Source organism: Mobula hypostoma, chromosome 7 (genome assembly GCF_963921235.1).
Source record: "Mobula hypostoma chromosome 7, sMobHyp1.1, whole genome shotgun sequence".
Classification (NCBI taxonomy): domain Eukaryota; kingdom Metazoa; phylum Chordata; class Chondrichthyes; order Myliobatiformes; family Myliobatidae; genus Mobula; species Mobula hypostoma.
Genome location: NC_086103.1, coordinates 186,279,131 through 186,302,435, shown reverse-complemented (window position 1 = coordinate 186,302,435; position 23,305 = coordinate 186,279,131). Strand labels below are relative to the sequence as shown.

Sequence of the window (23,305 nt, the reverse complement as noted above, 5' to 3'; positions counted from 1 at the left end):
GTTAAATATAGTCGGTGAGTTGCTGGGCAGTATGGCTCACTGGGCCTTTTCCACATGGCATCTCGAAATAAGTAATTAAATGAAATACAGATCGAGTGGACAAGTCAGAGACTTTCCCCCAGGGCAGAGTTGCCTAACACGAGGGGACATCATTTTAAGGTGATTAAAGGAAAGTATAGGGGGATGTCAGAGAGTGGCGGGTTAGTGGAATGCACTGCCAGGGTGGTGGCAGAGGGAGATGCGTTAGAAACATTTAAGAGATTCTTTAGATGGGCATGTGGATGACAGAGAAACAGAGAGTGATGTAGGAGGGAAGGTTAGATTGACCTTGGAGCCGGTTAAAGGGTCGGGACTGGCCAGTGCTGTAACTGCTCATGCACAAATGGAACCAGCTCAGGTAGGTAACTTGGCCAGCAGAAAACACGTGGGCAGAAGGGCCTCTTTCTGTGCTGTTCCCGTTATGACTGAGACAGTGGGGAGGGAGGGGGGCACTTTGCTGATGAACAGGCACATTTCACCTGAGACAAAGGAATTGGGAAGAAGGGGGGACTCAGGATCATCGCTCCTTGGACTCCCCACCCTCAGCTTCCGACCCAGCCGCGTCCTTCCCATTCCTGCCAGTTCCTCACCACCCACCCAGACTGTCACCTCACTCCCTCCCCGACCCTCTCGCCACCCCTCCCCGGCACTCACCCATCACAACGGGGTCTCCTTCTTGCAGATGAGTCCGCTGCTCGGGCCCTCGAAGCGGAGTTTGACGGCCTGCTTGAGGTTCAGCTCGGGGTCCAGCGTGGTGATGTTGATGAGCGGCTCAGGCCGGACGCGGCGGGCCAGACCCCCGGCTCCTCCTTTGCCCACTTCCCGTGGGGAGTAGACCGGGCTGCCCGGCGTCCCGTTCCGCTTCTCCGCCTCCGTCACCGGCGCCGTGCCGGGGGTCCGTGCTAGCTCGGGCTGCGGGGAGAGCGCCGCGGGTCCCAGGCCGGGGAGGGTCGAGTCGGGCGAGGCCAGCGACGAGCGGCGGCCCCGGCTCCGCGGCAGCGAGTGCTGCTGGATCTGCTGGGTGAAGCTGAGCCTGTCGATGGGCACGGTCTGGGCGGTAGCCAGCGAGTGGCCGGTGGAGGAGGCCTGGGAGCTGCGCGGGGAGCTGCTGGAGGCCGGCGAGTGGCGGGGCCCGGCCGTGGAGCCCGGCGATCCGGAGGGCGAGCTGGGAGCCGCGGGCCCCGCCTCCGGCGCCGGGTACCCGTTGAAGGCCGGCGCGCCGTAGCCTTCCAGCAGCCGCATGATGTCCGTGTGCCCGCGGCGCGCCGCCACCCGCATGGGAGTGCGGCCGTAGCAGTCGGCGTGGTTGGGGTCGGCGCCCTTCTCCAGCAGCAGCCGCACCACGTCGGCGTGGCCCTCCTGCGCCGCAATGCAGAGACCGGTGGCGCCCTGGTTGCAGGCGTGATCGACCGCCGCGCCCTTGTCCAGCAGCAGCTCGGCCACGGCGGCGTGGCCCCGCCAGGCGGCCGAGTGCAGCGCCGAGCGCCTCTCCCTGTCCAGCGCGTCCACCCGCGCCCCGGCGCCCAGCAGCAGCCGCACCAGCTCCAGCTGCCCCTGCCAGCAGCCGACATGCAGCACGGTGCGGCCCTCCGCGTCCTGCGCCTCCAGCTCGGGCCGCGCCGCCGCCGCCTCCGCCTCCAGCAGCAGCTGCACCATCTGCAGCCGGTTGTCGAGCGCCAGCAGGTAGAGCAGCGGCCGCCCGTCCGCGTCGCTCCCGCCCGCGCCCCCGCCCTTGGCCAGCAGCAGCCTGACCAGGTCGCCGTGCCCGGCCAGCGCCGCCGCCCACAGCGTGTTGCGGCCGTCGTAGCCCCGCGCCTCCAGCGGCGAGCCGTACTCCAGCAGCAGCCGCAGGCACTCCCCGTGGCCCTCCTGCGCGGCCAGGATGGCCGGCACCCTCCCCTCGCTGTCCAGCTCGGACACGCGGGCGCCCTGCTCCAGCAGCGCCCGGCAGGCGGCGTCCTGGCCCTCGAAGCAGGCCGAGTGCAGCGGCGTCCAGCCCAGGTGGTCCCGGTGATTCTCGTCCAGGCCGCGGTCCAGCAAGGCCCGCACCACCCGGGCGCTGCCCTGGCAGGCCGCCACGCCCAGCGCCGTCCGGCCCTCCCCGTCCACCGTGTCCACCTCGGCGCCCCACAGCAGCAGCGTGCTGACCACGGCGACGTGGCCGGCGGAGGCGGCGGCCAGCAGCGGCGTGCGCCCGGCTCCGTCCGCCTCCTCCACGTCGGCGCCGGCTTCCAGCAGCAGCTCCACCACGTCGGCGTGGCCCTCCAGCGCGGCCAGCAGCAGCGGGCTGAGGCCGTCGCGGTCGCGCTGCCCCACCTCGGCGCCCCAGTCCAGCAGCAGGCCCACCACGCCGGCGTAGCCGCGGGAGGCGGGCACGCACAGGGCGGCCACCGACAGCGCCGAGCGCCCGTCGCAGTCGCGGTGGTTGACGCGGGCGCCGTGCTGCAGCAGGATCTCCGCCATCTGCCGGTGGCCCATGTAGGCGGCGGCGATCAGCGGCGTGCGGCCCTCGCGGTCGGTGCGGTTCACGTCGGCGCCGTGCCGCAGCAACGCCAGCGCGATGTCTTCGTGGCCGCCCCAGGCGGCGGCGCGCAGCGCCGTCCGGCCCTCGGCGTCCGCGCTGTCCACCTGCGCGCTGCTCGCCTCCAGCAGCGCGCTCACCGCCTCCGCGTGCCCGCCCCAGGCGGCGGCGCGCAGCGCCGTCCAGCCCTCCCGGTCGGCGTGGTTCACGTCGGCGCCGTGCGCCATCAGGCAGTGCAGCACCCGGGCGTGGCCCATGCGGGCGGCGGTGATGAGGGGCGTCCGGCCGCGGTGGTCTTGCGTCTCCAGCTCGGCCTGGCGCGCCAGCAGCAGCTGCACCACCTCCAGGTTGCCAGTGTGCGCGGCGCTGGCCAGCAGCGTGCGGCCGCCCGCGTCCTGATGGTGCACGCTGGCCCCGCTCTCCAAGAGTGCCCGCAGCGAGTCCTCCCGCTCCAGCGCTCGGTGCAGCAGCGCCGGCCCCGGCCCAGGCCCAGGCCCCGACCCCGGCTCGGGCTCACCCCCGCTCCCGTACACGCCGGCCTTCAGCAGCAACTGGATCACCTCCTGCTCGACGGGCGGACCGCAAGCCAGCGCCTCTCCACCCACCGGCACCCCGCACCACACCATCCACAGGGCCAGGCCCCAGGGCTCGGCCTGCAGCCTGGAGCGCACCAGATGGAGAGCCAGTTCCAGCACCTCGGCCGGGCCCAGGCCTGGTGTCTGCAGGCTCAGGCCCATGGCCAGCATAGCGTGCCCCTGCGCCGCGTCGCACAGGAACCGCTGCGTGCAGTGCTTCACGTCCAGGAGCCACTCGGCGAAGCTGTGATGGAAGAGAAGGCGGGTGTCGTTCGGCCCGGCCCGCAGCAGCCGCGCCACAGCCTCCAGCCGCTGCCCGAACTCGGCCGCCGTCAGTCCGCCACAGCGGCTCCACACCGCCTGGAAGAGTTGGCATGGTGTGAGTGGCCGGCGGGCGGCCAGCAACACGTTGAGGATGGGCTGGACACGGGCGAAGAGCTTGCGGGTGAAGAGGCGTTGACAGAGCCAGAGGTACAGGCCGTACAGGGTGCCGGGGATGTGGCGGATCTCCCGCAGGGCGATGAAGCCGTCCAGGACGCCGTTCAGCACCCGCTCCAAGTACAGGAAGCAGCCAGTGCTCTTGATGTGTAGCTGGTTCAGCATCTCGGCCGTGTCGCGGCTGAGGTGGCGGCGCAGGGTCTCCTCACGGTCCAGCCGGCTCAGGATGTACTGTTGCACGTCCCGCACGACGTGTGACCGCCGCAGGTCGTCCAGGCACAACTTGCGAAACCCTGTGGGTGAGTGGACAGAAGTGCGGGTCAGTGGCAGTGCTCGTGTCCTGCAACCCACCCTCCTGGGACCCGGGCCTCCCATTCCCCAGCCCCAGCTCTTCAATCATAAGACCACAAGAATCAGGCTGTTCGCCCATCGAGTTGCCTCACATGGCAGATATATTAACCCTCTCAACCCCATTTTCCTGCCTTCTCCCAGTAATCAAGAATATATCAACCTCCGCTTTAAATATACTCAGTGCCTGGCCTCCACAGCCGTCTGTGGCAATGAATTCCACAGATTCACCATCCTCTGGCTAAAGAAATTCATCCTCCATCTCTGCTCTAACTGAGCGTCCCTCTATTCTGAGGCTGTGCTCTCTCTAGCTAGACTCCCCGACTATAGGAAACATCCTCTCCACATCCACTCTATCTGTGTCCTCTGGTCCTAGACTCCCCCACTATAGGGAACATCCTCTCCACATTCACTCTATCTGTGTCCTCTAGTCCTAGACTCCCCCACTATAGGAAACGTCCTCTCCACATCCACTCTATCTGTGTCCTCTGGTCCTAGACTCCCCACTATAGGAAACGTCCTCTCCACATCCACTCTATCCAGACCTTTCAATATTCAATGAGATCCCCCACATTCTTCTAAACACTAACAAGTACAGTCCCACAGCCTGTCCTTGTCGGTCTCACTATACAGTAGGTGAAGTTAGCTCCTCTGGTACCAGAGCCATCAAACACTCCTCATACATTAACCCTTTTCTTTCCCAGAATCATCCTCATGAAGCTCGTCTCAACCGTCACTAATGTGAGTACATTTTTTCTAATATAACAGGCCCAAAACTGCTCACAATGCCTTATAAAGCCACAGCTGAATCTGACAATCGCCCCCCCCCCGTAGTACCCTCCTCCGCCCCCCCCCAGAACCCTCCTCCAACCCCCACGCCCCGGTAGAACCCCCCTCCGACCCCACGCCCCGGTAGAACCCCCCTCCGACCCCACGCCCCGATATAACCCCCCTCCGACCCCACGCCCCGATATAACCCCCCTCCGACCCCACGCCCCGATATAACCCCCCTCCGACCCCACGCCCCGATATAACCCTCCTCTGACTCCACGCCCCGATATAACCCTCCTACGACCCCATGCCCCGATATGACCCTCCTCCGATCCCACGCCCCGATGTAACCCTCCTCTGACTCCACGCCCCGATATAACCCTCCTCCGACCCCACGACCTGATTTTACCCCCCTCCGACCCCCATACCCCGATATAACCCTCCTCCGACCCCCACACCCAATATAACCCTCCTCCGACCCCACACCCCGATATAACCCTCCTCCATTCCCATTCCCCACACCCCAACGTTGCCCTCGCGCTCACCTGGGAACTGGTGGCTGGCGCTGGGGCCGAGCCGGCGAGCAGTGCAGACCAGCAGAAGCCAGGTGGGGAGCAGCTGCCGGTGTTGGGAGAGCAGGTCACCGATCGTACAGCTGCGTTCACACGCTTTCCACTCCCCCTCCCGACCAGTCTCGCCTTCATCGATGGAGTCGACCACCAACAGCAGACCCTGGGTCGGCGGCTCCAGGTCCAACAGCGGCAAAAGAACAGCCCTGTAATGGCAGGACAGGCAGTCAGTGCCAAGCAGCGGGTAGCCTCACCCATTGGGTGCCACGATAGAGTAGCACATAACACAACACTAGCACGGCTGGGAGCACCGGGTTCAAATCAGTCACTGTCCGTAAGGAGTTTGTACATTCTCTCCGAGACTACGCGGGTCTCCTCCCACATTCCAAACACGGTGCGGTTGGTGGGTCAATTGGTCATTGTAAATTCTCCTGTTATTTGAGGCCCTCCATTGGTCAGAGTGGTTGCGTCACAGTTGCCTGCGGCTCACACCAGGCAGTACAAGCTGTTTCCCATCAGTAAACTCGCCGGTAAATCGGTGGGTTGCTGCCCAGTGCAGCTCATTGGGCCAAAGCCACACTGGATCTCAAATTCAAAAGGGACTCGTTCCACACTGGATCTCAAATTCAAAAGGGACCCGTTCCACACTGGATCTCAAACTCTAAAGTAAAATAAAAGCCCCAGAGAGCGCAAACAGTCAGCTCCCGGCACAGGGTGGAGAATGAGGGGACAGGGTGGAGATGACGGGGACGGGGTGAAGGTGACGAGACGGGGTGAAGGTGACGAGACGAGGTGAAGATGACGAGACGGGGTGGAGAGAGGGGACGGGGTGGAGAGAGGGGACGGGGTGGAGCGAGGGGACGGGGTGGAGCGAGGGGACGGGGTGGAGATGAGAGGACGGGGTGAAGATGACGAGACGGGGTGGAGAGACGGGACGGGGTGGAGAATGAGAGGACGGGGTGGAGAATGAGCGGACGGGGTGGAGATGAGCGGACGGGGTGGAGAATGAGAGGACGGGGTGGAGAATGAGAGCACGGGGTGGAGAATGAGAGGATGGGGTGGAGAGAGGGGACGGGGTGGAGAGAGGGGACGGGGAGGAGAGAGGACAGGACGAGGTGGAGAGGACAGGACGAGGTGGAGAGGACAGGATGAGGTGGAGAGGACAGGACGGGGTGGAGAGGACAGGACGGGGTGGAGATAAGTGGGCGGGGTGGACGGAGGTACAAGTGGAGCAGGAACGTGAGGTAAACAAGAGGGGAGGAGATGGGAACACTCTCTTTTACTAAAAGTGCATTTACATAGCAATCACACAAACTACAAACTTATTATTTACAAGACAGTGAGAACACTCAGATTAAGATATGGTTACTACTGTCTATAAAACAGTTAATACCCCGGGGGGGGGGCACTGCTCCCAGAAGTCCCCCAATGTACCCATCGCGACCGCATGCTCCCTCTCCGAGGACAGCCGGGCACCGACGTATCCTCGGAAAAGGGGCAGGCAGTCGTCCCGGGCAGCAGCCTCCACTTTCCGCCACCTAGACCCGTGGATGGACATCTTGGCCAAACCCAGGCCCAAGCCCACCCCCACCAGGAGATCCTCCCCACGCCCCATCCCCTTCTGTACTGGGTGCCCGTATACAAGGAGCAAAGGACTAAAGTGCAGCCCGAACCTCAGCAGCACCCTGAGAAACTCAAACAGGGGCTGAAACCTCTCACGTTCTGTGTACGCATAGTACACTGACTCCTGGCCACAGAATGGACAGGTGGACGGGGTGTCAGTGAACCTGCTCAGGAACCTGTTGTACGGGACTGCCCAATGCAACACCTTCCACCCCAGGTCCCCACTGTACAGGGGAAGCACCCCTGTGTAAAGAGATTTCCACTGGGGACCTCCTCTGCTGCCTGACGGTAACACGGATGACCAGGGCGTGTCCGGTCAGCAGACGAAGGTGAGGAAGTGAAAGGTGAGCAGGAGCAGCCCGTACAGGAAACGCTTTGAAGCGTCACAGACGGGCACGGTGGGCATTCCCGTGAGACGGCTCCCGTTGTGTGGGACCCTCTCCCGAGTGGTATCCTGAGGCCTGGGTCAGACGAACACTTCCGGCCCATCAGGTGGTGGTGCAGTCATAACCCCACAAACCTCCTCAACACCCACCATGATAGTATTGGACCAGTTCCCCCTCGCAGCTAGAGCACCGAGCCCCACCGGCACGGGAGCACCCTGCCTGGATGAGACTAGGCCCCAGACCCTCAATAGCTCTAGTAAAAGCAAGGCAGTTCCCTCAAAGCATCACAGCTGATGCTGTCCGCTGGAAGTCGCGTGCCCTCCTGCAGGTAGTGCCCCCAGTGGAGAGAGTGCGTCGCCAGCGCGTGCTGTCTCGGAGACTGGTCACAGTACAGGTAACTCTGCAGGGTCCTGAGGGAGAGACTGGTCACAGTACAGGTAATTCTGCAGGGTCCTGAGGGAGAGACTGGTCACAGTACAGGTAACTCTGCAGGGTCCTGAGGCGAGAGCTGCCAGCTGGGTGCGCACACACACCGATCACTGACTGCCCTCCGATGTTGAAAGACTCAGGACCTCAGCAGAGACACAGTGCCTTCTGATGCCGTAGGAGTAGTTCACCAGCTTCTTCTGGGTCCTAGAGACAAAAGCAGAGAGTGGGAGGAAAGTAATCAGCCGGTACCACACCATGGAGGTGACCGGCTGATAGATCACTAAAGCCCTCCCCCAGTACGAGATCAGTGTCCCAGCTGGTCAGAGATCTCTGTCTCCAAATCCCACCAGTTCGCCAGACAGGCCTCCCCCGTCAAGTTCAGACAGACCCCCAAGTAGAGGAGGTGCATGGTGCTCCACGCAAATGCCCTCAACCCCTCCCGTAGGGTCCACCTGCCACTGACCCACCAAGAGGCCCGCACACTTTTCCCAGTTGACCCTTGCAGAGGACGCAGCCGAGAAGGCCTACTGACTGTCTCACATCCTCTGCAAGTCAACCAAGTCGGTGACAACCAGGAGGACATCATCAGCGCAAGCCAACATGACAACCTCCGTGTCTGGTCCGTGCAGAGACAAGCCCGTTAACCTCGTACGGAGGAGGAACAGGAATGCCAAACTGAGCACAGCTGTCCCGACATGGGGCACCTCTGATGCACCCCCCTCCCAAAGCATGAGGGAGCTGTCAACGACCCATTGACCTTAACAAGGCACCCCACAGCGGTCTGACGCCGGCCACAAAATGTGACCAGAAAGGTACCCGTGGTCCACCCTGTCAAATGCCTTCTCTAGGTCCAGTGCAGAGAAAAGTGTCTGTCAGACCAGCCTCCAGGCACGGGTAAATCAGATTAGAATCAGGTTTATCATCACCATAATTTGTGTTGAAATATGTTAACTCAGCAACTGCAGTTCAATGCAATACATAATATAGAAAAAAATAAGTAAATTACAGTATACGTATTTTGAATAAATTAAAATAGTGCAAAATCAGAAATAATATATATTAAAAAAGTGAGGTAGTGTTCACGGGTTCAATGTCCATTAAGGAATTGGGGGAAGAAACTGTTCCTGAATCACTGAGTGTGTGCCTTCAGGCTTCTGTACCTCCTACCTGATGGTAACAGTGAGAAAAGGACATGCCCTGGGTGCTGGAGGTCCTTAATAATGGACACTGCCTTTCTGAGACACCGCTCCTTGAAGATGTCCTGAGTACTTTGCAGGCTTGTACCCAAGATGGAGCTGACTAAATTTACAATCCTCTGCAGCTTCTTTAAGTCCTGTGCAGTAGCCCCCCGTCCCCCCAACCATATGAGACAGTGATTCAGCCTGTCAGAATGCTCTCCATGGTACATCAATAGAAATTTTTGAGTGTATTTGTTGATATGAAAAATCTCTTAAAACTCCAAATAAAGTATAGTCACTGTCTTGCCTTCTTTATAACTACATCGATATGTTGGGACCAGGTTAGATCCTCAGAGATCTTGACACCCAGGAACTTGAAGCTGCTCACTCTCTCCACTTCTGATCCCTCTATGAGGATTGGTATGTGTTCCTTCATCTTACCCTTCCTGAAGTCCACAATCAGCTCTTTCGTCTTACTGACGTTGAGTGCCAGGTTGTTGCTGTGGCACCATTCCACTAGTTGGCATATCTCACTCCTGTACACCCTCTCGTCACCACCTGCGATTCTACCAACAATGGTTGTATCGTCAGCAAATTTGAGCTGTGTCTAGATGTACAGTCATGGGTATAGAGAGAGTAGAGCAGTGGGCTAAGCACACACTGCTGGGGTGCGCCAGCGTTGATCGTCAGTGAGGAGGAGATATTGTCACCAAACCGCACAGACTGTGGTCTTCCGGCTAGGAAGTTGAGGATCCAATTGCAGAGGGAGGTACAGAGGCCCAGGTACTGTAACTTCTCAATCAGGATTGTGGGAATTATGGTATTAAATGCTGAGCTATAGTCAGCATCCTGACCTAGGTGTTTATGTTGTCCAGGTGGTCTAAGGCCGTGTGCAGAGCCATTGGGATTGCATCTGCCGTTGACCTATTGTAGCGATAGGCAAATTGCAATGGGTCCAGGTCCTTGCTGAGGGAGGAGTTCAGTCTCGTCATGACCAACCTCTCAAAGCATTTCATCACTGTGGATGTGAGTGCTACTGGGCGATTGTCATTAAGGCAGCTCACATTATTCTTCTTAGGCACTGGTATAATTGTTGCCTTTTTGAAGCAAGTGGGAACTTCCACCCCTAGCAGTGAGAGGTTGAAAATGTCTTTGAATACTCCCACCAGTTGGTTGGCACGGGTTTTCAGAGCCTTACCAGGTACTCCATTGGGACCTTCTGCCTTGCGAGGGTTCACTCTCTTTAAAGACAGCCTAGTATTGGCCTCTGAGACAGAGATCACGGGGTCATCAGGTGCAGCAGGGATCTTCACAGCTGTAGTTATATTCTCCCTTTCAAAGTGGGCATAGAAAATGTTGAGTTCATCTGACAGATCCAAGACAAGGTGAATATTGTCCTGGATTGACCGCCCTGGGACCGTGTAGGACTGGTCAGGGTGGACCACTACTGCCAGCACAGAGCCCAGACCCGGGCAAAGACCTTGTACTCTGCGCTGAGGAGGGATACTGGGTGCCAATTCCACAGGCTACAGAGATCCTCCTTCTGTGGCAGCAAGGCCACAACTGCTTTGCACCAAGGAAGGGGCTTCTCCCCCGTTGCCATGCTCTCCCCCAATACCCCTGCATAATCAGCCCCCAGGATGTCCCAGAAGGCCTGGAGAAACTCCACCGTGAACCCATCTAGTCCCAGGAACTTGCCTCTCTGCAGCTGGTTGAAGGCACTGGTCAGCTCCACTAAAGATAGTGGTGTATCGAGCCGATCACCCCCCAGTGCTGGCCCTCGGCAAGTCCTCCCACAGAGCCCTGTGTGCACCCTCACTGTGCAGGTCTGGTGAGAAGAGAGCCTCGTAAAAGGAACAGACTTCACCGGATCCGTGACGGAGGAACCATCCTCTGCCAGCAACTCCACCAGCTGCCTGCGGACACCCCTCCCCCTCTCGAGGGAATAGAAGGGCGAGGCATGGTCCAGATCCTCACGTAAGCACCTCAGGACCTCTCAAGCTGCAGGTGCCTCAATGCCTCCTTCCTCCGCTGGTACTCATCCCAGAGGGGCTGGTCCCCATCGGTCAGCCTCAGCCGAGACTCCAGGTCGACCAGCTCCTTCTCAAGCCGATCGATCCCGGCCATCCGCCGCTTGGTCAAGCCGTGCATGTATTCCCTGCAGAACAGTCGGATGTGAGCCTTGCCCACATCGCACTAGAGCCTCAGGGAGGGGAAACTCCCCGCTTCTCCTGCCAGGACTCCCAGAACAACCGGAACGCACCCTGGAACCGGCCGTCCTCCAGCAGCCGGTTGTTGAAATGCCAATACACGGACCCCGCCCGTGCAGGCAGCACACTCAGCTGCATCCACACCAGGTGGTGGTCCAAGCACGTAACCGGCCACATGGAGACAGCCAACGCCCAGGAGACGTGCGCCCTAGTTATCGATCCGCGAGCCTCCTTGAGAAAGCACACAAGTCAGGGTGAAGGTTCCGGCAGACATCAACCAGGTCCGATGACACGGCCAGCCCCCAGAGCTGCCTCATTGATGCTCGGCTACTCTGGGGGCCGGTGCGATCCCGTCCCACGAGGGTGCAGTTAAAACCACCCTCCATGATTACGCATTCGCTCTGATCTACGGACGCCAACAACGCAGACACGTCTCGGAACAGGCACGTCTGCATCAGGCCAGGCTCGGGCGTACACATTGACAAAGTGCATTGGTACGTCACCTTGATGCACGGCGAGGTGAAGCAGATGGCCTGGCACGAATTCTTGGACCTTGATTACGTCGGGCAGGTAAAAGAGGGCATCCCTACCCTGCTCCAGCTGCATAAGCAGACGGTGCTGGAATGAGAATAGGTGCTCATAGCCCCACGGAAGTGCCCTATACCGTATCAGGGTTATTTTTGAATGCACCCCGCCGATGGACCACAGAGAGGGAAATAGGGACTTGTCAGGGAGATGGGGGTAGACGTCAGGGAGTACTACCACCTGCATGGGGCTCCACCTACATAAAAACCCTCCCCACTTTTAACCCCTGACTCAGGGCCAAAACCACACCCCTCAGTGACATCAAATGGAAAGTAGTTTTCCCATTCAAAACTGCTACCGCAACAATGCCCTCACGGCCTCCAACAGACTCCGCCATGGCCTTTATGGCAGCATTCCTACGGACTGAAGTAGGCACAGTACACTGTACAGCGTTCTTTAAGGTCAGGAATCTGAATGGGTGGCCCTCTTCGTCAGCTGCCACTCCTGAGCCAGTAGTTTGCATGTAGGACTTAGGCCGTGCCATCTTGGAGCCGCGCCCAGCCATGACGCAGTTCAAGTTCAAACAGTACCGCTGGGGGGTTGGGGAACACAGTCTACACCCAGCGGAACACCAGCAAACAGTCAAAAATACCATTCAGAGATGAAACTGGACCAGACGGGAGGAGAAAAGGAGTGGATGGGCAGGGAAGTCCGTGCAATGTTAGAAGAAACCTCAGCGCCGTCTGCGCAGCAATCGCCAAGAGATGAAAGGCAAATTGAATAGGAATAAGGAACCTTGGTTCTCAAGGGATATTGCAACTCTGATAAAGAAGAAGAGGGAGTTGTATGAAATGTATAGGAAACGGGGTAAATCAGGTGCTTGAGGAGTATAAGAAGTGCAAGAAAATACTTAAGAAAGAAATCAGGAGGGCAAAAAGAAGACATGAGGTTGCCTTGGCAGTCAAAGTGAAGGATAATCCAAAGAGCTTTGTCAAGTATATTAAGAGCAAAAGGATTGTAAGGGATAAAATTGGTCCTCTTGAAGATCAGAGTGGTCGGCTTTGTGCGAAACCAAAGGAAATGGGGGAGATCTTAAATAGGTTTTTTGCATCTGTATTTACTAAGGAAGCTGGCATGAAATCTATGGAATTGAGGGAATCAAGTAGTGAGACCATGGAAACTGTACAGATTGAAAAGGAGGAGGTGCTTGCTGTCTTGAGGAAAATTAAAGTGGATAAATCCCCGGGACCTGACAGGATGTTCCCTCGGACCTTGAAGGAGACTAGTGTTGAAATTGCGGGGGCTCTGGCAGGAATATTTAAAATGTCGCTGTCTACGGGTGGGAAGTGCCGGTGGATTGGAGAGTGGCTCATATTGTTCCGTTGTTTAAAAAAGGATCGAAAAGTAATCCGGGAAATTATAGGCCGGTGAGTTTAACGTCGGTAGTAGGTAAATTATTGGAGGGAGTACTAAGAGACAGAATCTACAAGCATTTGGATAGACAGGGGCTTATTAGGGAGAGTCAACATAGCTTTGTGCGTGGTAGGTCATGTTTGACCAATCTGTTGGAGTTTTTCGAGGAGGTTACCAGGAAAGTGGATGAAGGGAAGGCAGTGGATATTGTCTACATGGACTTCAGTAAGGCCTTTGACAAGGTCCCGCATGGGAGGTTAGTTAGGAAAATTCAGTCGCTAGGTATACATGGAGAGGTGGTAAATTGGATTGGACATTGGCTCGATGGAAGAAGCCAGAGAGTGGTGGTAGAGAATTGCTTCTCTGAGTGGAGGCCTGTGACTAGTGGTGTGCCACATGGATCAGTGCTGGGTCCATTGTTATTTGTCATCTATATCAATGATCTGGATGATAATGTGGTAAATTGGATCAGCAAGTTTGCTGATGATACAAAGATTGGAGGTGTAGTAGACAGTGAGGAAGATTTTCAGAGCCTGCAGAGGGACTTGGACCATCTGGAAAAATGGGCTGAAAAATGGCAGATGGAGTTTAATACTGACAAGTGTGAGGTATTGCACGTTGGAAGGACAAACCAAGGTAGAACATACAGGGTTAATGGTAAGGCACTGAGGAGTGCAGTGGAACAGAGGGATCTGGGAATACAGATACAAAATTCCCTAAAAGTGTCGTCACAGGTAGATAGGGTCGTAAAGAGAGCTTTTGGTACATTGGCCTTTATTAATCGAAGTATTGAGTATAAGAGCTGGAATGTTATGATAAGGTTGTATAAGGCATTGGTGAGGCCGAATCTGGAGTATTGTGTTCAGTTTTGGTCACCAAATTACAGGAAGGATATAAATAAGGTTGAAAGAGTGCAGAGAAGGTTTACAAGGATGTTGCCGGGACTTGAGAAACTCAGTTACAGAGAAAGGTTGAATAGGTTAGGACTTTATTCCCTGGAGCGTAGAAGAATGAGGGGAGATTTGATAGAGGTATATAAAATTATGATGGGTATAGATAGAGTGAATGCAAGCAGGCTTTTTCCACTGAGGCAAGGGGAGAAAAAAACCAGAGGACATGGGTTAAGGGTGAGGGGGGAAAAGTTTAAAGGGAACATTAGTGGGGGCTTCTTCACACAGAGAGTGGTGGGAGTATGGAATGAGCTGCCAGACGAGGTGGTAAATGCGGGTTCTTTTTTAACATTTAAGAATAAATTGAACAGATACATGGATGGGAGGTGTATGGAGGGATATGGTCCATGTGCAGGTCAGTGGGACTAGGCAGAAAATGGTTTGGCACAGCCAAGAAGGGCCAAAGGGCCTGTTTCTGTGCTGTAGTTTCTATGGTTTTATGGTTCCCTGGCCAGTCCACTGCTCGAAAGTCCAAAGTCCTCTTCACCGAGCCGCCCTGGGCTAAGCACTCCGAACAGGAGGGGCATTTCGTTATTACAAACGGAATAAATCGGTCCCTGTTCCCGGCAAGGTCAGACTCACACTTTGGCAAACCGCCAGCTGCACTCACTGCTGAGCGCCGGGAAAACTTCACCGAAGCAAATCCTCCCAGGCAAAGAAACTGTTTCAGTCATTGCCGAGGTAATATTTCACTCTCCCAAAGTCTCCAAAACAGTTATCTGGCAAATTTTGCCACAAATTGTAACTTTAGGGGAGAGAGCTCCCACAGTGTGAGCCTCTCTCAGTACCACCCCCCCCCACCTGGATGTCGCCCCAGGTGGGCTGTGTCTATCTGACAGAACCAGTGACCAGTGAACGAGAGACAAAGGGGGCAGCGGGTGGAGGTGCACCTTGGGGACGCTGGGGTAATTGCTGACCCTGTCCCTCTCACTGAGCCACAGTGAGAGTTCAGTGACTGACACAACCTTACACACCAATGTATGTGCAGTGTGTACACGTGTGTCCTGCACATGCATGAGCCTGTGGGCACACGGACAGGTTATTCCAGCTCGGTGGGTCACACCCACTGCAGGTGACAGGGTGAATTTTATTCATTTAGAAATATGGAACGGAACTGGCCCAACGAGCCTCACTGCCGGCAACCTCCGATTTAACCCAAAACTAATCACAGACAAATGAACAATTAACCTACCAACTGGTACGTCTTTGGACTGTGGGAGGAAACCCAAGTGGTCACAGGGAGAATGTCCTAACTCTCTACAGAGGTCGCTGTAATTGAACTCTGAACTCTGACATCCCGAGCAGTCATAGCTTTGCGTTAGCCGGTACGCTGCCTGGTGCAGTCAGAACCTTTCTGTTCCTTGTCCTCGACCCCTGCACGCACTCCCCGCCACCTTGGTCACAGCTAACAGCCTCACTAACACTGAGCAGAACACGTGTTGACCCTCCACACCATCGACCTCAGTCTCTGTCACTGTGAATAATGAGTATAGTGAAACCTCCAGACACACACACAAACAGGCATTCACAGACACACACACAAACAATGCCAGAAGAACTCAGCAGATCAGGCAGTGTCCATGGAGAGGAATGTACAGTCAGTACTTTAGGCTGAGGCCCTCCATCAGGACTGGAAGGGAGAGTGAAAGAACCAGAAAAAGAAGGTGGGAGAAAGGAGGAGTACAAGCTGGCAGGTGATAGGTGGGACCAGGTAAGGGGGTAGGTGGGTGCAGAGGGTGGATGAAGTAAGAAGCTGGCAGGTGATAGGTGGGACCAGGTGAGGGGGTAGGTGGGTGCGGATGAAGTAAGAAGCTGGCAGGTGATAGGTGGGACCAGGTGAGGGAGTAGGTGGGTGCGGAGGGCAGATGAAGTAAGAAGCCGGCAGGGGATAGGTGGGACCAGGTGAGGGGGTAGGTGGGTGCAGATGAAGTAAGAAGCTGGTAGGTGATAGGTGGGACCAGGTAAGGGGGTAGGTGGGTGCGGAGGGCAGATGAAGTAAGAAGCTGGTAGGTGATAGGTGGGACCAGGTAAGGGGGTAGGTGGGTGCGGAGGGTGGATGAAGTAAGAAGCCAGCAGGGGGAGGTGGAAGAGGTGAAGCGCTGGAGAAGAAGTTCAGTTCTGGTGTCCTCTGTGAGCAAGTTTGTACATTCTCTCCGTGACCACGGGGGTTTGCTCCAGTACTCCGTGTTCCCCCCCACCCCAAAGACGCAGGTTAAATGGTCCTGTGATTGGGTGAGGGTTAAGTAGATGGGAGCTGGGTGGTGCAGCTCTGGGCCAAAGGGTCTGTTCCACACTGTGTTGTATTTGTCTCCAAATAAAAAATAAGAGGACAGATTGATCAGCGAGGAGAGTGGCCCATGGGAGAAAGGGAAGGAGGAGGGGAACCAGGGGGAATGATGGGTGGATGAGAAGAGAAGTGGTGGGAGGGGAGCTAGAAGGGGGAATGGAAAAAGAGAGAAGGGGAAGGGGAAGGGGGAGAAATTACCGGAAGTTAGATGATGTTCATGCCAAAAGAGAGTGAGTTCAATTCCTCAGTCACCACTTCAACCAGAGTTCTCTGGAGCCTTACAGACCCCAGCTGTCTCCTGTTCCCCAGGATCACAGCAGACATCCCCTCTACACCTTCTCTCACCACCACTCCCTGCTTTACATCTTACTAACCACACGTACTGCCTTGTTTCCACATTCCAACACTGCCTTACCTCACTCATCCTCCTCAGCCTTTGCAAAGTCTTATAAAGTTATCGGACATAGGAGCAGCATTAGGCCCATCGAGTCTGTCCACCATTCCATCATGGCTGATTTATTATCCCTCTCAACCCCATTCTCCAGCCTTCTCCCTGTAAACTTTGACACCCTTACTAATCAAGAACCTATCAAACTCCAATTTAAATATACCCAATGATTTGGCCTCTACAGCCATATGTAGCAATGAATTCCACAGATTCCCCACCTTCCGGCTAAAGAAATTCCTCCTCATTTCTGTTCTAAATGGATGGCCCTCTATTCTGAGGCTGTGCCCTCTGGTCCTAGACGCCCCCACCACAGGAAACATCCTCTCCACATCCACTCTATCAAGGTCTTTCATATTCGATAGGTTTTAATGAGCTCTCCCCGCATTCTAAACTCCAGTGAGTACAGGTTCTTCATACATTGACCCTTCCATTCATGGATTCATTCTCGTGAACCTCCTCTAGAGCCTCTCCAATGACAGCACATCTTCACTTAGATACAGGGCTCAGATCTGTTCACAACACTCCACGTGCCTTATAAAGCCTCAGCACCACATCCTTGCTTTAATGTTCCAGTCCTCTTTAACACGGCACTTGCACCGTCACCACCCGACTCAACCTGCAGATTAACCTTTAGGATCTGCACAAGGACCCGCAAGTCCCTTTGCATTTTCTCCTTACACCTTCATTCGTTTTACCAGAGTGCACGACCATACACTTCCCAACACTGTATTCCATCTGCCTTGTTAGCTGCCAGTCTTCTCTCATCAGCAAGCTTTGAAATTGCATCCTGTACACACAGACTCTGACTTGGCACTGGGATATATATATATCTCCCTCTCTCCCTATCCCTCTGTACAGCAAATGATCAGCACGTGAACACAAGGAACTGCAGAGTTGTGGACACAGGTCAGCACATCAACAAAATCAGCCTTCTGTCCATGGACTCTGTCTACACATCTCACTGCCTCAGTAAAGCAGCCAGGAAAATCAAAGCCCCCACCCACCCCGGACATCAGGACATTCTCTCTTCTCCCCCTCCTATCAGACAGAAGGTACAAAAGCCTGAAGGCACGTCCCCCCCCCACCCTGGCTCAAGGAGAGCTTCTACCCATCTGCTTTACGACTATGAATGGTTTCCTAGTACGATAGATGTACTCTTAACCTTACAATCTACCACATTATGGCCTTTGCACCTTATTGTCTGCCTGTACTGCACTTTCTCTGCAGCTGTTACACTTTGTTCTGCATTCTGTTCTTGTTTTTCCTCAATGTGCTGATGTGAGGAAATGATCTGTGTGGATATATCCAAAATAAAAACTTCCATTCTGCCTTGGACATTTACTAGTTTCATACAACACAGAACATTACAGCCCTTCAGCCAATAATGCTTTTTTTTGTGTGTGCCATGCTCTGCCAGAGCCTCGGCAACCACCCCTCAAGTGGCTGTCTTGCGGGAAAGATTCTGTGGGTGGTCCCCCCACCTTCTTCTCACAGCGCAGTTTTTACTTTTTTACGCGGCTGAGTTGCGAGCTCGACACTCAACCCGGCACGGATGGGAAGCGTGCCCGGGAGCGGCCCGACTGGGTTCGAACCCGGGAACCTCCGCTCCGGAGTCCGGCACTGACATCACTGCGCCACCAGTCAGCGCTATAATGTTATACTGACCTTTTAATCTAGTTCTAAGTAAATTTATTATCAAAGTACATATATAAGACCATGAGAGATACATGTCACCATATACAATACGCAGATTTGTTTCCTTGCGGGCATACTCAGTAAATGCAAGAACCACGATGGAATCAATGAAAGACCAGACCCAACAGGACAAAGAACAACCAATGTGCAAAGGACAAGGAACTGAGCAAATACAAAAGTATAATAATAAATAAGCTTTAAATATTGATCGCATACAATGAAGAGTTCTTGAAAGTGACTCCATAGGTTGTGGGAACAGTTCAGTGTTGGGGTGAGTGAAGTTACCTCCTCTGGTTCAAAGGCCTGATGGTTGAAGGGTAATAATTGTTCCTGAACCTGGTGGTGTGGGTCCTGAAGCTCCTGTACTTTCTTCCTGATGGCAGCAGTGAGAAGCGAAAATGTCCAATCAATCTAACCATTCCTTCCTACATAGTCCACCATTTTTCTATCATCCATATGCGTATGTACGAGCCTCTTAAATATCCCGAATGTATCTGCCTTCATCACCACCCTTGGCAGTGTGCTCCACGTGTCTCCGACATACTTCCCTCTGATCACGTTAAAATTATGTCCTCTTGTATTAGCCATTGTCACCCAGAGAAAATCTCTGGCTGTCCACTCGATCTATGCCTCTTATCATCTTATACACCTCTATCAAGTCACCGCCAAAGAGAAAAGCCCAAGCTCGCTCAACCTCTGCTCATAAGACACGCTCTCTATGGGAAGAGAGAGTGGGGAGGGGGGAAGGAAGAGGCAGAGAGGGTGAGGGGGGACAGGGTGTGGGGGGAGAGGAGAGAGGATATCTGGGAACTATGGAGGGAGAGAGAGATTGGGGCTGTAAAAGGAGAGGGGGATTGGGAACTGGGGAGGGAGAGAAAGAATGTGAGAGAGTGTGATGTGGGAACTACTCCTGCCTCACCGTTTGAAGGTCTCGTCAGGATTCCTCTCACACTCGCTGGGCTCCAGTGCTGTCCGCACGGTGCTGTCTTCCAGCCTGTCCTGGTATCCCTGTAGCAGCGAGCACCTCTCGATCTGACGCACCAGGCTCAGCACGAAGCCGCTGACTGACAGGGTCCCGACATCCTGGGCCTGACAGAAGTGGTGGGCCAGGACCCTGGTGGACAGCTCGGACCGCTGGCCGTGCTCGGACACCGGCCACAGCAGCTCGGTGCAGAGCGCTGTCTTGCCGCTGCCAGGACCGCCGGTGATGAGAACCCCCCTGCTCTGGCCACTGGAGCAGGTGTCCAGGTGGTGCTGCAGCTTATGCAGGGCCCACTCCCGGCAGTAGAACGTCTTCCCCCGCAGCGGGCTCTCAGTCATCGCTCAGTCCCGTCCGCGCTCCCACCGACACTCCTCAGGCATGCTGCACCCCAGGGTCCACGCCGGCCCCAATGGAGCCCAATCCTGGACCCCCACACTGCTGCACAGCAGCTGTGGCTCTGTCTCACGGCATCTGGGAACCACTGGGGGGGGGGGAGAGAGAGAGAGAGAGGGGGGAGAGAGAGAGAGAGGGGGGGGAGAGAGAGAGAGGGGGGGAGAGTGAGAGAGAGAGAGAGAATGAGAGAGAGGGGGGAGAGTGAGAGAGAGAGAGAGAGAGAGAATGAGAGAGAGGGGGAGAGAGAGAATGAGAGAGAGAGAGACAGAGAGAGAGAGGGGGGAGAGTGAGAGAGAGAGAGAGGGGGAGAGAGAGAATGAGAGAGAGAGGGAGAGAGAGAATGAGAGAGAGAGAGGGAGAGAGAATGAGAGAGAGAGAGGGAGAGAGAGAATGAGAGAGAGAGAGGGGGGGAGAGTGAGAGAGAGAGGAGAATGAGAGAGAGAGAGAATGAGAGAGAGAGAGAATGAGAGAGAGGGAGAATGAGAGATAGAGAGACAGAATGAGAGAGAGAGAAAGAGAGAGAATGAGAGAGAGAGAGAGGGGAGAGTGAGAGAGAGAATGAAAGAGAGAGAGAGAGAATGAGAGAGAGAGAGAGGGGGAGAGCGAGAGAGAGAGGAGAATGAGGGGGGAGAGAGAGAGAGAGGGAGAATGAGAGATAGAGAGAGAGGGGGAGAGAGAGAGAGAATGAGAGAGAGAGAGAGAGACAGAATGAGAGAGAGAGAAAGAGAGAGAGAATGAGAGAGGGGGAGAATGAAAGAGGGGGAGAATGAGAGAGAGAGAGAATGAGAAAGAGAGAATGAGAGAAAGAAAGAGAATGAGAGAGAATGAGAAAGAGAGAATGAGAGAGAGAGAGAGAGAATGAGAGAGAGAGGGAGGGAGGGAGAATGGGGGGAGAGAGAGAGATTGTTTAATCATTTCCAGTACACAAGTGTAAAGGAGAACAAAATAATTGTAACTCCAGATCTGATGCAGCACAAAAAAAAGATAAAGTACGCAATAATAAAAAAGCAATAAATTTAAGTACATAACATAACTTACATATCTGGATTGATAGTATATCCATAAAGTGACTCTAGGCAGAGGAGTGTCTGTACAAATGGTGACTCTAACAGGAACTGATAAAGTAGTGGTGGTGGAGGTGTTGATCAGCCGTACTGCTTGGGGAAAGTAATTCTTTTTGAGTCTGGTGATTCTGGTGAGGGAGTGGAAGGAGAGAGGGAGACAGGGAGAGAAAACGAACAAACATGTGAGGACTGTGGAGGGTGAGGGAAACAACTGCTCCAGCCTCTGACAGACGACTCTGCACCTTCCAGCCATTCAGTGCGAGGATTAGCTGTGCATTTCCATCTCTGGGCCAGAGGTCTTCAGTGAGAATTCAAGTGATAGGGTAAATGCAAGCAAGCATTTTTCGCTGAGTTTGGGTGGGACTAGAACTAGAGGTCATGAGTTAAGGGTGAAAGGTGAAATGTTTAAGGGGAACCTGAGGGGAAACTTCTTCACTCAGAGGGTGGTGAGACTGTGGAACAAGTGTGGTGGATGTGGGTTCGATTTCAGCATGTGAGAGAAGCTTGGATAGGTACATGGATGAGAGGGGTGTGGGGGGCTATGGTCTGGCAGCAGGACGATGGGGCTAGGTAGAATGGGCTTGGCACAGGCTAGATGGGCTGAAGGGCCTGTCTCAGTGCTGTAGAACTCTGTGACTTTAAAGGACCCAACTCAACAGAAGGGAAGTTGAAATTCTGTGACTTTGATCACATGGAATAAATTTGGTATTTCCGGTAAAGGTTTTAACAGTTGAAAGAAAATGCCGTCTGAATCTCTGTCATGTGCCTGTGCTTGTCTGTGCAGTAGCACGGGTCTGACTGAGAACGGGGCAGGGCGAGGTGAGCACACACCTCACCACAGTAAATGAATCAGCCAAGCCAGGCAGAGGGAAAACACCCTCTTCTCACTCACCCCATCACTGAAATGTTCCCACAGTCTATCCACTTATTTTCGGGGACTCCTCACCACATGTCCTCAATATTCATTGCCTATTTATCATTATCTCCTTTCTTTCCTTTTGTATTTGCACGTTGTTTGTGGTCTTTCATTGATCCGATTGTTTTTCTTGTATTTACTGTGAATGCCCACAAGAAAATGAATCTCAGGGTAGTTTGTGGTGACATAAATATACTGCGATAATAACTTTGCTTTGAACTTTGAACTGCCATGTATTAGACATTCTGTGACCTAACAAGCAAGAAGCTTAACTCCATATCTACCCTGTGTTGTCCCTGCCCTGGGAGTGGGTGACTGTAGAGAGGGGAGGGAGCTTTACTCTGTACCTGCAGACCCAGCCCTGTGAGTGTGTATCCTGTAGATTGGGAGGGAGTTACTCTGTGTCTAGTCCATACAAATCCTGATCTGGGAGCATGCGATGGGAGTCGGTAGCTTATTCAATGCAGTGGAATGTGAAGATGATTCAGATGCTGTCTGTACACACCAGCAATCCTGAGTCCCTCTGCACAACAGCGTGCTGCAATCTTTCATCGTTTAAAGAATAAACTAATCTCCTATCTTTCCTTCCAAGTGGATGACTCTGTACTCTGTTTGCTAGATTCTTGACCTCTCATTACACCTATCTATATCCCTCCGTGGACTCTGCACAATTTGCTTTTACAAATGCCTAATGCCAGAGGGCACCACTCTAAGGTAATCAGAGGAAGGCCTGAGGATAGGGAGGTGTCAGAGGGTTTACACAGAGACTGCTGGGTCTGTGTGGCCAGGGGTGGTGGTAGAGGCAGATACATTAGGGACTTTTAAAAGACTCTTAGATAGATATATGGTGATAGAAAAATGGACGGAAGGGTTAGATTGACCTTAGAGAAAGTTCAAAGGTTTGCCCAACATCATGGGCCAAAGGCCCTGCACTGTGCTGTAATGCTCTATGTTCAATTTAATGTCAGCAGCTACACCCAGTCCCCATCCTCAATGCAAAATTCCCCGAAGTGGAAGCTGGTTCCATTAATTGGACAACAGCAACAGAAAGGAACGGAGCAAGCAGGAAAAAGCAGGGGCCAATGAGTTCAACAGTGGTCAGTGGGAAACAGGAAAGAGCAGCCAGTGAGTTCAACACTGGCTGGGGCTGGGGGAATGATAACTGTTATTATTTAAGAAACCATAGCAAGGACTCATTGAAAAAGTCAAGGGGGAAGTATGTTTAAGCGTTTAATTGGAGTACTTTGAAGAAATAGCATGTGGTGTGGATAAAGGTGAACTTAGCTTTCCGGAAGGAATTGATGGTGTGCCAGCTAGTGTAGAAGGGAGTGGGCCGGCACGGATGACATTGGTTGGTTGAAAGTGAAGAGTCGATTAAACTCTGCCGAAGACCGTCCCAAGCCCGGCTGTGAGAGGAGGAGGGTTGTACATGGGGTTGGCAACCCCATCCCGTAAAAACCCAGAGCGACAGAAACACCAACAGAAGCTCCAAAGACCCCGTCCCTGGGAGAGGAAGGATTCACCAAGAAGATGGGCTCCACCTGG

The 23,305-nt window shown here is 54.5% G+C and overlaps 1 protein-coding gene across 1 annotated transcript in view; it reads right to left on the bottom strand.

The window, feature by feature from the left end:
• The window catches only part of ankrd50l (ankyrin repeat domain 50-like), a 36,276-nt gene that overhangs the window by 1,804 nt on the left and 11,167 nt on the right, over window positions 1-23,305 (bottom strand). The window contains exons 2-4 of the mRNA XM_063054778.1: window positions 19,325-19,868; window positions 5,238-5,467; window positions 694-3,866 (exon numbers count right to left, since the gene is read on the bottom strand). Of these exons, the coding sequence (XP_062910848.1) occupies window positions 697-3,866; window positions 5,238-5,467; window positions 19,325-19,725 (3,801 nt within the window). The 5' untranslated portion in view covers window positions 19,726-19,868 and the 3' untranslated portion in view covers window positions 694-696. The remainder of the gene's footprint in view (window positions 1-693; window positions 3,867-5,237; window positions 5,468-19,324; window positions 19,869-23,305) is intronic.